Source organism: Microcaecilia unicolor, chromosome 9 (genome assembly GCF_901765095.1).
Source record: "Microcaecilia unicolor chromosome 9, aMicUni1.1, whole genome shotgun sequence".
NCBI classification, from domain to species: domain Eukaryota; kingdom Metazoa; phylum Chordata; class Amphibia; order Gymnophiona; family Siphonopidae; genus Microcaecilia; species Microcaecilia unicolor.
Window position 1 is genome coordinate 171,236,745 of NC_044039.1, and position 14,195 is coordinate 171,250,939.

The 14,195-nt window shown below is 39.3% G+C and overlaps 1 protein-coding gene across 1 annotated transcript in view; it reads left to right on the forward strand.

Annotated features, from left to right (window-relative positions):
• Window positions 1-14,195, forward strand: part of TMEM260 (transmembrane protein 260) — a 107,649-nt gene that overhangs the window by 37,363 nt on the left and 56,091 nt on the right. The window contains exons 5-9 of the mRNA XM_030214535.1: window positions 612-725; window positions 5,475-5,654; window positions 7,628-7,668; window positions 13,641-13,727; window positions 13,953-14,067. Coding sequence (XP_030070395.1) covers window positions 612-725; window positions 5,475-5,654; window positions 7,628-7,668; window positions 13,641-13,727; window positions 13,953-14,067 — 537 coding nt within the window. The remainder of the gene's footprint in view (window positions 1-611; window positions 726-5,474; window positions 5,655-7,627; window positions 7,669-13,640; window positions 13,728-13,952; window positions 14,068-14,195) is intronic.

The window sequence follows — 14,195 nt, forward strand, 5'->3', positions numbered from 1 at the left end:
TTAAAAAACTCCGAAACGAAAACGTTACAAGAGTCCAAAAGAAAATCCCACAGAGATCAATAGTACTCAAAAAAAAAAAAAAAAAAAAAAGTAAGAAACTTTCCATAAATAATCAAAAACAAAACAACAATCTCTTTGAAAAATGCATGCAGTAAGCTCATCCTCATACACATGGCTGCCACTGATCCAAGTACAGATCAACTGTTCATATCCTTATCTGAGTATACTCCATACACTTGATTTCAGAAACTTTAATTTAATAATCACATTACTGATTCACTTCAAGGTTGCCAACATGGACCATGTTTCACTGCTCGCTTTTTCAAGGAACCCAAAGGGGTTGGTCATCTGCCAATGATATAGCAGGAACACTGCCCTTGTTTGACAGTAAAAGGCAAATATTTCTAACTTTTCTCATTCAAAAGTAAGAGACTTCTGTGTGAAATGTGGGAAACATTTCAAAAAAATGGCAGTTTAGAGCATTTGTCATCTCCACTTCTGGTCATTTGTCCCTGATATAACCTCTGCCTTTGTAAACTAGTCTTAACTGTTGATTCTTTAGAAGCATTGTTGCATTTGAACAAAGTTTTTAATATAATATTTTTTTTCAGGTATCTAAAATTGGAGCCTTTTGTTGTGGTCTTAGTTTGTGCAATCAGCACACCATAGTGCTTTATGTACTATGCATTGCATTGTGGGTTTCATTTCAGCACTTTCAAGAAAGGGTATGTTTTTTAATGTTGACATTTAATGTACTTTTCTGTGAGTTATTTCCTTTTCTTCTGAATGAATATAAGATAAGCCATGGTGAGTAAGGCCAAGAGCCATCAAACCCAGCATCCTGTCTCCAACAATGGTCATTTTGGATTACAAGTAGCCAGCAGACACCAAAAAAGTAGATCAAATTTCTCATTGCACATGTCCAAAGGATAAGTGATAGCTTCCCAGGTCTGCTTGGCTAATAGTTTTATATGGACTTATCTTCCAAGAACGTTTCCAAACCTCTTTTGAACCCTGCTCTATTAGTTGCCTTGACCACATCCTTTGGCAGCAGTTTAATTATGAAAAAATATTTTCTACAATTTTTCAGTCTGCTGGTTATTTAGGACCCTGTTTACTAACGTGTGCTAGTGTTTATAGCGCGTGCTAACCGTGCACACTTCCATAGGAATATTATGGGCATCCACACTGTTATCACATGCTAATGCTTAAGGCGCGCTAAAAATTCTAGCGTGGCTTGATAAACAGGGCCCTTAAGTTTCATGCTGTGTCTTCTTGTTTGTGTTTGAAAGGATATATAACTATTCTTTATTCAGTCATTACATCTCGCTTGTGATTTTGAAGGCGTCTATCATATCTTCTCTGTTTGTCTCTTTTCTAAGCCTAAGAGACCTAACCTGCTTAGCCTTTCATCGTAAGGGAATTGTTTCATCTATTTTAATCTTTTTTTTTTTTGTCGCCCTTCTCTGAACTTTTTCTGGTTTCCACCATATCCTTTTCTGAGATCTGGCAATTACAGCTACAAGCCCCGAAATTCTATAAATGGCACTTAAAATTGCAAGCACAAATTTAGGCACGCACCCAGTTTGCACATGCAATTTAATTGACAAAACCAATTAGCGCCGATAATTGGATGTTAATTATCAGTATTAATTGGCTTTGAAATTTACGTTCGCATTTTAAGTCGCGCACATCTGTTCATAATTTTTATGAGCGGTTCCAAAAAGGGGGTGCAGCCATGGGAGGGTCTTGGGTGGATCAGGGGCATTCCTAGAATTTATGCATGCTGTTATAGAATTTAGTCACGAGGATTTACTCCAAGGTTTACTAGGTATAAGTCCTCGTATCCAAAGTTAGGTGCTAAGGCCCTAATTCTGTAAAATATCAGTGCCTAAATTAGGCATCAATCAACAATTTAGGTGCCAAAAATGCTAAGCTCAGTTCTGTAAAGGTCCATGGCGCCTACTTTTCTGTGCATTAGTAGGCTATCACGGCCAATATTCTGCACCAAAAAAAAAAAAAGAGGTGGAGCGTGGGCATTCCTTGAATTTCCATTCAAAAAGTGTATTCAGGAAATGGTTTGGATCCTGATGATGCCAAAGATCCGTGCTGAGTTTTGCACCCACTATAAATAGCACTCAAATCCAGCTGTGGTTTGAGTCACTTTTGGGACTCGGAGAGTGTGTTGGCGTCTTTCTGGTGATATTTTGCAATATTGATGTGTGCCTTGACCCTACCTTAAACCCTACTCGCCTGCATTCTGTCCTTCCTGCTTCCTACTCTTTTCCTGCTCACCTGCTGTCCCTTGCTCCCCTCCATGATCCTCTATACCATCGCCTTGTGCAAGTAGGTTTGTGTGTGTATGTGTATATCCACTGTTGTTTGTCTTGGTGGAGATGTGGGGTGTGTGGCTGCAGAAGGAAGGAAGAGTGCTGTGCATTTCATTGCTGCCGCATTTCAGGCTTGGTTGAGGCACAGACAAGAAGGGAGAGGTGTGATGCAGCAGGACCTAGGATACAGTTCATGGACCTCACAGATAGGCAGTGTATACACAGATACTGCTTTGATAGGGAGACCGCTGTGAGCAGCTCCAGGAAGCTGTAGAGCCCAGTACTACCAGTGCATTTCAAGATGACTGGAGCCATGGCTTTTCTGGCCACAGGAACCTTTCAGACTCCTGTGGGAGCTGCTGCAGGCATCAGCCAGCCATTCACCTCATGTTGCATTGTCTTCCTATTGTATCTGTGAGGTCCATGAACCATGTTCTATGCCTATACACCCGCTGCACCATCCTTCTTCCTCTCTCCCCTCCTTTTCTGTTTGTGCTGGCAGAACATAGTAGATGACGGCAGAAAAAGACCTGCATGGTCCATGCAGTCTGCCCAAGAAGATAAACTAATATGTGCTACTTTATGTGTATATCTGACCTTGATTTGTATCTGCCATTTTCAGGGCTCAGACTGTAGAGGGACATTAATTGTCTCGTTTGTATTTGAACAAGACCTAAATTCGGTAATGAGATTATACTTTAAGAACTCCCTAAAAACATTTTGTGGTCATAGAATATGGATATTCCCAGACGTGACAAAAACTACGAAAGTTAGAAGGAAGTTGTTTCTTGCTTTTAGAGAAGAGATGAGGGCTCTCGGAGCATCATTTCTTCTGGCATATCCATGCAAATGTCTAATTCGATGCTTGGGAAATAAATATATTTTCTTTGAACCAAAACAACTTTTAACATTTTTGGACATGAAGAAGCTATCTAATAGGCTGAAGGAATGATTGAAGGAACAACTGAGTAAGTTAAAATAGGGTGGGATTATTCAGGCTAGGCTGTTTACTAATAATTTCTGTTTTTCTTATTGTATTTTGGATCTCCTTATCTGTAAATCACCCTCCCTCTCTAGGAATTTTGTGGTCTAAGAAAGAGACTAGTTGTATATTCTTCGAAACATTTTCTTCTTTATCTAATTTTTCTCTGTATTTCATTTTGCAAGTTACACTAAACCCGAAATTACCGCCCGGGCCATCCGGTAGCCGGGCTGTAACTCCAAATTGATGTGCATAGGACGCGTGTATGTGCCTACGCGGCTTAGTAAAAGGGCCCCTAGGACTCTTAAATCTTGAAGATAAAGAGGTATGGTCTCTTGACTGAGAAGAGAGATGATAGAGGTCTATAAAATCCTGTTTGAAGGAACATGTAAATAGGGAGTGATTGTTTACTTTTACAATTACTAGAAGGGGTGAGAGACACTAATAGGTATCACATTTCCAAAACAAATCAGAGCAAGTTTATTTTCATTCAAGGCAAAATGAAGCAATGAAGTTTGTTGCCAGTGGATGTGTTCAGGATAGCACAGCTGGGTTTAAAAAGGATTTTGACAAGTTTCTGGTGGCCAAGATGATAAACCATTATTAGTCATGGAGGCTTGACAAGGCCACTGCTTATCTCTGGGTGAAGGACAAGGATTGGATCTGCTTTTTGGGATCTTATCAAGTACTTATGAGTCTGATTGGCCACTGTCAGAGACAGAGTACTAGGCTTGATGGCCCTTAGGTACGCCCCAGTATAGTATCATTTATATTCTTATTATGAACAAGTACTATACTATATGTTTAAACCAGTCCTGAAGAAATCTGGAATCTAATGGGTCAATATGCAGGTGCTGCGGTCCAGCATTATTTTTAGTTACGCCTGCAGCGGTCAAAAAATATTCAGATATTCATTACCATTATCTGGATAGTGACTTGTGCTGAGTATCCAGATAAAGTGAACAGTGTGAGAACTTATCCGGATTGTGCCAATATCCAGTCTGCTATCCGGATGACAAGACATCCTTCTATCTGTCCTAAGTTATCTGAATAGCATCCTATTATTGCTACCAGATGACTTCAGAGACCATCCTGGCTTTGCCGCAGCACTGTCTGCATAGTGCAGAGGCCACTCTCCAGATAATGCCTCTGAATATACCAGTCAACAGCACTTATACATATAGCAGGTGCCCTTACCCAGATAAGTGTTTTTGAATATTAATCAATAAGTTTATTGTTCATAGGCCAAAATGTGTGTTGTGCATAGTTCAAGAAATCCAGATGTAGACTAGAAATATGTTGCCTGTTGGTTTTATCTGCTAGCTTTCTCTCTTTCTTTCATTTTTCACGCTGTTCCTTTCTCTCTTTGACTTTCCCAGCCCTTCTCTACTTGTATTAAGCTCCCTGTTTAAAATTTAGGGGTCCTTTTACTAAGGTGCACTGAAAAAGGACCTGCGCTGGTGTAGACGCATGTATTGGGACCCGCAGGTCCATTTTTTAGCGCACCTGCAAAAAATCCCTTGGGGGGGGGGGGGCAAAAATGGACGTGTGGCAAAATGAAAATTGGCGCACGTCCATTTTGGGCCTGAGACCTTACCGCCACCCATTGACTTAGCGGTAAGATCTCACACGTTAACCAGGCAGTAATTGTCAGCACGTATACAATGCCAGTTACCGCCCAGTTAGCGCCACGTGCTGGAAAATAAAAAAAATATTTTCCGGCACACGTAGCGGACACGCGTCATAAATGAAATTACTGCCTGGGCCACACGGTAGCCGGGTGGTAGTTCAAAGTTGGGCGCGTAGGATCCGCGGACGAACCTACGCGGCTTAGTGAAAAGGCCCCTTAATCTGCTTGAATTGTAAGCAGTTAGTTTTTAAGATACTATAGTCTCAAAATAAATTACTACTGATTTCCTGTTAAAACGTAATTGTAAACTTGTCTCTTTGAATCAGGATTTAGATTGAAAAGCTACATTGGTCAAGGGCTTTAGGACTAGGGAGACAGGAGATACGGGCAACTTTTTGTTGCTTTTTAGCAAGAGATTTAAATAAGTGCATGTATACAAGTTAAATATACAAGTCTTGTATTTTATGCCTTTCTAGATCTTTTAAGTTATTCTGATTCAGTTCAAACTGTAACATAGAATGTTTCCCAACAGGAATTGTCCTTGGCCCATATTCTGAAGTTAGGTTTGTGCTTCTCTGCTGGTTTTGTGCCTTATCTCTATGTACCTGTTTCATCATACCTTGACTATGCACGTTGGACTTGGGGAGACCAGTCAACATTTCAGGGATTTCTGACTCATTTTCTTCGGAAAGAATATGGGACATTCAGCCTGGTAAACCACTTTTGGAAAATACTGCCAGCATTTTTATTAATTCTTGCTAATCCAAGGATGGTACAAAATACACCTCTGGCTATATCACCAAGATTTAGGGGTATGTTTACTAATGTGCACTTGCGTTTTTAATGCGCCTTTACAGTTAAGGCGCGTTAAATGCTAGCTCACCAATACATTCCTATAGGCATGTTAACATTTAACATGCGTCAACCATTAACGCGCATTTAAAATGCTAATGCGCCTGTAGTGCACCTTTGTAAACACAGGTCTTAGGCACTTGCCGTCGGATTCTATATATCGTGCCTAGCATTCCGCATCAAAATCCAAGCATTTTCTATTACAGCATGCGTAACGTAATTGGCTTTACAAGCCAATCAGTGTTTTAAAAAGCTTAAAAACTTAATAAGCTATAATGAACACTAACTGGCAATAATTATAATTTTCGCGCATAACTTGCAAAGCGTATTCTGTAATGCAGAGTGCCTAAATTCTAATACACTGAGCCAAAATGCATGGTTATGGGTGGAGAATTGGGCATTTCGTGGGCATTCCAAAATTTACACGCACTGTTATGGAATATGCTCCTCTGCGGCTAAATCTACATTCCGGTATTTACTCCATGTTTCCCTTGGTGTAAGTGGATGCGCTTAGTTCTAGGCGCTGGGATATCTACTAAGCTAATTCTGTATAACATGCCTAAATGTAGGTGCTGTTTATAAAATACGTTTAGGTGGAAATTTATTCAGCGTGGATTTTTTTAGGCACCATGTATAGGATCTAGCTCTTTTTGATTTAATGCACTTTTCAAAGACTTGAGGTCTTTTTCAACTTTATTCTGTTCTATTTTGTTTAATGTTTCATGTATGGAATAAGTATCTTCCACTGACCCTTCCTGTGGAAAGAAAATTTGAACTTAATCCATATGGATGAAGTAAATTAAACTTAAAGTTCTAATAATCTTTCCTAAAGGAACCAGAAAACATTAAACAATGTAGGTGAGGAACCTTGTAGACGTCTGCACTTCATCAATCAGGTCTCTGATATTCCAGTCTTCTCTTGAAACTAAACTTTTCCTTCTTTACCACATGCAGAAAATAGGGATACACCAAAAGATGTCCAACTATGTGTTTTTACAGGACTTTCTGAGAGGATTAGGGTTTGGGTTGCCAAATTGTTATGAGGGGGATAGGCCTAGAAGCCTCATGGATAATTGAGGAGGTAGTTCAAGGCTGATCTTGTGCCTTGCATACCTGATATCACTATGATATAGAACTGTAGTTGATTTAAATTTCCAGGGAAGAAAGGGGAATTTGGAAAGGTTCAAATGAGCACTGTCTCCCTATAAATTTGATCTCCATTGATTATCAAACATTGGCTATAACAGACACATTTAAAGGTTTTGAACTTGGAAAATATGCTTGAAGTGTAATTTGTGCCAAAACCTACGATATCTAACTTCTATTGATAGACTCTTCTACTCAGAAACTTCTATTATCTTTTTACTTGTACTGGATACTATTTATGAGTATTAGTTGTTAGCACAAATGACTGAATGTTTGTATAGAATCTTCTAGAAATGTGTGTGCTTAATATGTAACGAAATGCTCATAATTGTTTTCCGTCCTCTTTATAGCTCTCCTTTTCCCTTCTTTTTGAGTTCAATGATTTTAGTTCATTGTGAAAGCTTAGTACCCCCTCTTCATTTTAAATGCTTATATCTTCCAGCAGTTATTTTGTAGTTGATTTGCACATTGTGTTGAATGTTAATGCCATTATATTTCAGAAGTTGTATTCCATTGCTTTGTTGCCTGGCTTAATAGCAGCAATACTGTCATCCAAATAGGTAACATAAACCTTTTTTTTTTTTTAAGTCTTTAATCTTTGCTTTTCACTTATCTGAAAAAATGGAATCATCAGATTGTCAGCGTATCAGTGAACATGCCTAATATTAATTCTCTTTTTGCAACCAGGCTTCGTTAGAGACAGGTTCTGGCACCACACAAATGTTGATGTAAGTAGCCAGAAGAATATGTACTATAAGGTTTTTTTGTTGTTTTTTTTTACCTTGGGGCCCTTTTACTAACATAGTAACATAGTAGATGACGGCAGAGAAAGACCTGCAGGGTCCATCCAGTCTGCCCAACAAGATAAACTCATGTGTGCTACTTTGTGTATACCTGACCTTGACTTGTATCTGTCATTTTCAGGGCACAGACCGTAGAAGTCTGCCCAGCACTAGCCCCACCTGCCAACCACTAGCCCCGCCTCCCACCACCAGCTCTGCCACCCAATCTCCACTAAGCTTCTGAGGATCCATTCCTTCTGAACAGGATTCCTTTATGTTTATCCCATGCATTTTTGAATTCTATTACCGTTTTCATCTCCACCACCTCCCGCGGGAGGGCATTCCAAGTATCCACCACTCTCTACATGAAAAAATACTTTCTGACATTTTTCTTGAGTCTGCCCCTCTTCAATCTCATTTCATGTCCTCTAGTTCTACCGCCTTCCCATCTAGGGAAAAGTTTAGTTTGCGGATTAATACCTTTCAAATATTTGAACGTCTGTATCTTATCACCCCTGTTTCTCCTTTCCTCCAGGGTATACATGCTCAGGTCAGCAAGTCTCTCCTCATGTGTCTTGTAATGCAAATCCCATACCATTCTTGTAGCTTTTCTTTGCATCGCTTCAATTCTTTTTATATCCTTAGCAAGATACGGCCTCCAAAGCTGAACACAATACTCCAGGTGGGGCCTCACCAATGACTTATACAGGGGCATTAAAATCTCTTTTCTTCTGCTGGTCACACCTCTCTGTATACAGCCTAGCAACCTTCTAGCTACGGCCACTGCCTTGTCACACTGTTTCATCACCTTCAGATCCTCAGATACTATCACCCCAAGATTCCTCTCCCCGTCTGTACATATCAGACTCTCACCGCCTAACACATACATCTCCTGTGGATTTCTACTCCCTAAGTGCATCACTTTGCATTGAATTTTAATTGCCAAACCTTAGACCATTCTTCTAGCTTCTGCAGATCCTTTTTCATGTTTTCCACTCCCTCCGGGGTGTCCACTCTGTTACAAATCTTAGTATCTTAGTATCATCCGCAAAAAAGGCAAACTTTACTAAGGCACATAGGCGCCTACGCGTGTACAACATGCATCAAATTCCATTTTTGACGCGTGTCCAAAACACGCAGTAGAAATTTTCTACCGCATGGCGCTTACCCAGTGGTAATCGGCAGTGTACGCTCGCTGACGATTACAGCCGGTTAATGCTTGAGACCTTACTGCTAAGTCAATGGGTGGCGGTAAGGTCTCATGCCAAAAATGGATGCGTGCTGGTTTTAATTTTGCCGCACATCCATTTTCGGCCACAAAAAAAGGCCTTTTTTGCAGGCACACTGAAAAACGGACCTATGCGTGTCCAAAACATGTGCCTACACCAGCACAGGCCTTTTTTTCAATGCACCTTAGTAAAAGGGCACCCTTGTATGTTAAAAAAAAAAAATCAGATTTATGGATTTCAATTGTTTTCCATGGATACAAGTGTTTTAAGAAGGCTCATAAATTAACATAAGGGAAAATCCTTTAAAATGATGAACCTAGTCATTGGGCATGTTAAATTCCATTTCAGTTAATATCTCTACATTGCAAGTGTTAATAATGGAATTTATTAATTTAACCAGTCAGGGTTCATCTTTATCATATGAATGTAGATAGCCCTCTCGGAACAGTACTACTGGCAATGAATTTATCTTGAATTCCATAGGAGAAAATTCTTGAAATAGTCCATAAGGTAGAATTTGATTTTTGATTTGTGAGTGAAAGAAAAAAAAAGATCAGTGAGAAGCTTGTATTCATCAGAAAGCGATCTTAAGGAGAAGAGAACTACATAGGCTTGTTAGTTGTTTTTTCGTAACTTCAAATATAAATGTAAACTTCTTCAAAATAAGATGAAAGAGATCTTTGACTTCCAACTAAGATTTAAAAGAAAAGAACATGCTTTCAAATTTAGGGTCCTGTTTACTAAGGTACATTGTAGGCGTGCAAACATTTTAGCACATGCTAAAAATTAGTGTGCTCTAACAGTAGAGACACCCATAGGAATATAATGGGTATCTCTATCATTAGTGCACGCTAAAACGTTTGTGTGCCTACAATGCAGCTTAACAAACAGGGCCCTTAGTTTTAAAGGAAAAATAAAATGAGTTGAAGCATTTGAAATTGAATGTGGTTTAGCTCAATGTCTGAAAACCTTTAAATGTTCTTGTTGAATAAAATCGATAATTGTTGAGAAGGTTCCCGGTACTTGGGGAAAGGTAGTCTTGCTGCCTACATGGGACAGTGCACACTACTTTGTTTAGTGTGGTTGCAAACGCAGAAAGCAGTTAACTACATCACTGGAAGCATAGCTAAATGATAGGCATTGTAGGGAGTAATTGTATGTTAAAGATAATATTAAAGTGACAGAATTGCATGACTTACAGGGTAAGAAAGAGGTACTGTGAGTTAATCTGGAAAGAAGGAATGGAAAATCTGTTTACATTGGTGTGATTTATACAGGCCTCCTTCACAGGCAGAAGAAGTGAACAGAGATTTAATTGAAGACAATCACAATATAGCTATGAAAGCGGACTTTGATCCTGGAGAACTGGTTTTGATTCCCACTGTAGCTCCTTGTGACTCTGGGCAAATCACTTTTACTAAGCCGCGTAGGCATCTGCGCATGCCCATCGTGCACCAATTCGGAATTACCGCCCGGCCACCGAGTGGCCCGGGTGGCAATTTCATTTTTTACGCGTGCCGGAAATTCTCCGGTGTCCAGCACTAACCGGGCGGTAATCTGCAGTGTACGCATGTTCACGATTACCGCCCGGTTAATGGGTGAAACCTTACCTCTAAGTCAGTAGGTAGTGGTAAAGTCTCAGGCCCAATTTTTATTTTGCTGCACGTCCATTTTTGACCCCCCCCCCCCAAAAGAGGCCTTTTTTGCAGGTGCGCTGAAAAATGGACATGCGCACATCCAATACACGTGTCTACATCAGCGCAGGCCATTTTTCAGCACACCTTAGTAAAAGGACCCCTTAACCCTCCATTGCCCCAGGTACAAAATAAGTACCTGCATAAACTATGTAAGCCGCTTTGAATGTAGTTTTAAAAACCACTGAAAGGTGGTATATCAAGTCCCATTCCCTTTCCCTAAAAGGTGATTTCAATATATCACAGATGTTGTTTGGGGCATCCCTGTTGCAGGACCATCTAGAAGGAAGGAAATCCTGGATTCTTTTCAGGGAGAATTGTTCCAGTAGTTGGTTAATAGAACCCACATGGGATGGGGCTATACAGGACCTAATGCTTATGAATAGAGGAAAGTGTTTTCAATATTTTAGTAGGTGATGATCTGACGTTCAGTGATTTCTAGATAGTGTAGATAGGATTTATGAAAAAATCAAGATTCTAGATTTTTAAAAAACTCATTTTGTTCAGTTGGGGGAATACTTTGAGGGAGTTTAGCCAATGGGAACGTGTAGAAGGAGTAGAAAAGCAGTGGACAAAATGGAAAAGAGCTGTTTCAAGATGACAAACCTTTTTTGTTTGGACATTAATTAAAAGTAAGAGGAAAAGAAGGCCACTTTGGTTCTCAAAAGTAGTAGCTGAAAAGGTAAAGGAAAAGGTTAGCCTTCATAAATTATAGGAGAAGAGGAAGACGGGCAGCAACTGGAAAAGCTAAGAGAAGCTGGTAAAGTAGTCAGAGATGGAAATGGAAGAAATAGTCAAATGGGGGGGGGGGGGCGGCATTTTTTTTTTAGATGTATTAGTGATAGGAGGACGTATAAAAGTTCCACTTTAAGATGTCTTTCCATCCTCTACTGAGATATACAGCCCCTGCACTTACAGCATACAATATGAATGTAGTATAATATGCTGATCGGTCCTTGCCATTTTCAGGGCTCAGGTGGTGAAAGACTGCCCGGCATGGCCTTACTTCCCAACTACTGGAGTTGCAGTTGAAGTCTATTCTAGCCTATCCTGATCTCTCTGTCTTTATACGGGACACAGACTGTAGATACCTGCCTGGCACTGGCCTCATTTCCCCACCGCTTGAGTTGATATCTAAGCACCACTCCTGCCAATCATGTTTAAGTTTTTTTGATACTGTCCTTTTTCTGTTTAGGGATCCTTTGTCTCTATCCCACGCATTGTTGAATTCCGTCACTGTTTTTGTCTGCACCACCTCCACTGGGCGGGCAACCCAGGAATTCACCACCCTATCTGTAAAAAAGTATTTCCTGACATTACTCCTAAGTCTGTCACCCTGCAACCTCCATTTATGTCCTCTAGTTTTACTGCTTCTCCATCTCTGGAAAAGATTTGTTTGTAAATTAATACTGTTCAAGTATTTAAACATCTGTATCATATCTCCTCTATTCCATTTTTCCTCTAGGATATACCAATCAGATCTTCAAGTCTCTTATACATCTCTTGGCACAATCCTGATATCGTTTTCATGCCTTCCTCTGAACCATTTCAAATCGGTCCTTAGCAAGATACATCCTCCAGAACTGAACACAATATTCCAAATAGGGCCTCACTGATGACTTGTAGAGAGGAATTAACGCTTACTTTTATTCACTGGTTATTCCACTCTCTATGTAATCTAGCATCCTTCTGGCTATAGCCACCGCCTTCACATTGTTTTGCAGCCTTGAGATCCTCAGATACTGTCTCTCCATGGTGAGAACGCACCTTGTGCAAATCTGATTGTTGCATCTCAAAAAAGACGTAATGAAACCAGAAAAGGTACAGAGAAGGGTGACCAAAACGATTAAAGGGAATGAATATAAGGAAAGGCTAAAGAGGTGTTAGGGCTCTTCAGTTTGAAGAAGAGACAGCTGAGGAAGATATGATAGAGGTCTCTAAAATCCTGAATGGAGTGGAACTGGTAAACTTAAATCAATTGTACGAAAACACTCCTTGCAGTTGCTTAGCACATTTAAAACAAATGGGAGAAAATATTTTTTTGCCCAGCATAAAGTTAAGCTGTGTAAGTCATTGCTGGAGCAAGTGGTAAAAGCAGTTAATCTAGCCAGGTTTAAAAAAGGTTTGGACAAATTCCTGGAGGAAAAGTCTGTAAACCATTATTAAGGTAAACCTGGGGAAAGCCACTGCTAATCCTGGGATTAAGTAGCATGGAACCTTGCTACTTTTTGGGACTCTCAGATAAAATATTGTGACCCAGATTGGCCACTGTAGGAAACAGGGTATTAGGCTAGATTGACCTTTGCTCTGACCCAGTATGGCAACTCTTATGTTCTTATTCAGCCAGATGATGAATACCATGCCTGATAAGGCTGTCACCTTTCGTTTTTGATAACTGATGGTATGTTTAGTTCAGATCTCAGAAAATACGTGCTGAGCTGTGCAGTAAGAGTTGGTTAATTCTTTGTTTGTAAATAACTATATCACTTTTGGGACTCTGCTGACAGGGTGTGGTGTTCGAATCCTTCCAGTATACAATTACTTACATTTATTTTGCTGGAATATGGTTCGATTTGTGAACTTTTGCAAGAGCAAGAAATACCAAAGTTTTATAGAACTTATTAAATTAATACCTTAAAACTTTAAAACTGATGCTTTCTTAATACCATAAAGCTATTTACAAGTACAGTACAGTCTCGATTATCCAACCTAAATAGTACTGACCTGTTGTCGGATAACTTTAAAGTCAGATAATAAGGAAAACACTGCATAAACCTCTCAATGCATAAACAAAGGCATAAAGTTCCCGATTTTCATAAATTGTTCTAAAACAAAGATTTTTAATAGAAATAAATGTGATGATGTCATCAGAGGGTCTGGTGGATATGCCGGATGGTCAGTTTACCGAAAGTCAAATAATCAAGACTGTACTTAGTAGCATTATTTCTCTTTTTGGAATATGAATCTATTAAATATGCAATATTACTCTCTTCAGTTCTCAGTTAACAAGCATGAATACAGAACTTACTATACTGGCACCAGTATTTGTGGTCTTGGCATTAATACGATGTTTAGCAAAACCGTAAGTATTAATGTCTTACTTGCTGATTTTTGTTTTTTGGTGTTTTATTTAAACATTTTTTTTTATCTTTCCTTGTTAGATTCAATCTATAGCTGTATCATATTGATTAAAAACTTCAATAACTCATTTGGAATAGGATGCAACCGAACACTATTGTGTTCTTTGTAACTACTGAATCAGTTGTCTTGATTGAAAGCATTTGTAATTATTTTGTGTCTTTTGCAGAATGAAGCTGAAATACTCAGTTGTGTGCCTATTTACTGTAATGCTTGTCATCTATTCATTGTTCTTTGCATGGAGGGCAAATCTCGATATCACAAAACCACTTTTTCTAGGTGTGGTAAGTTCAAAGAAAGAAACAAAATTCTTCACACTACAGGTATTTTTCATATAAAGGGGGTAACATATTTAATTTTTTTTAATTTTATTTTTACAGAAATTCCTTTCATCAAATCTTCTAAAATGAAT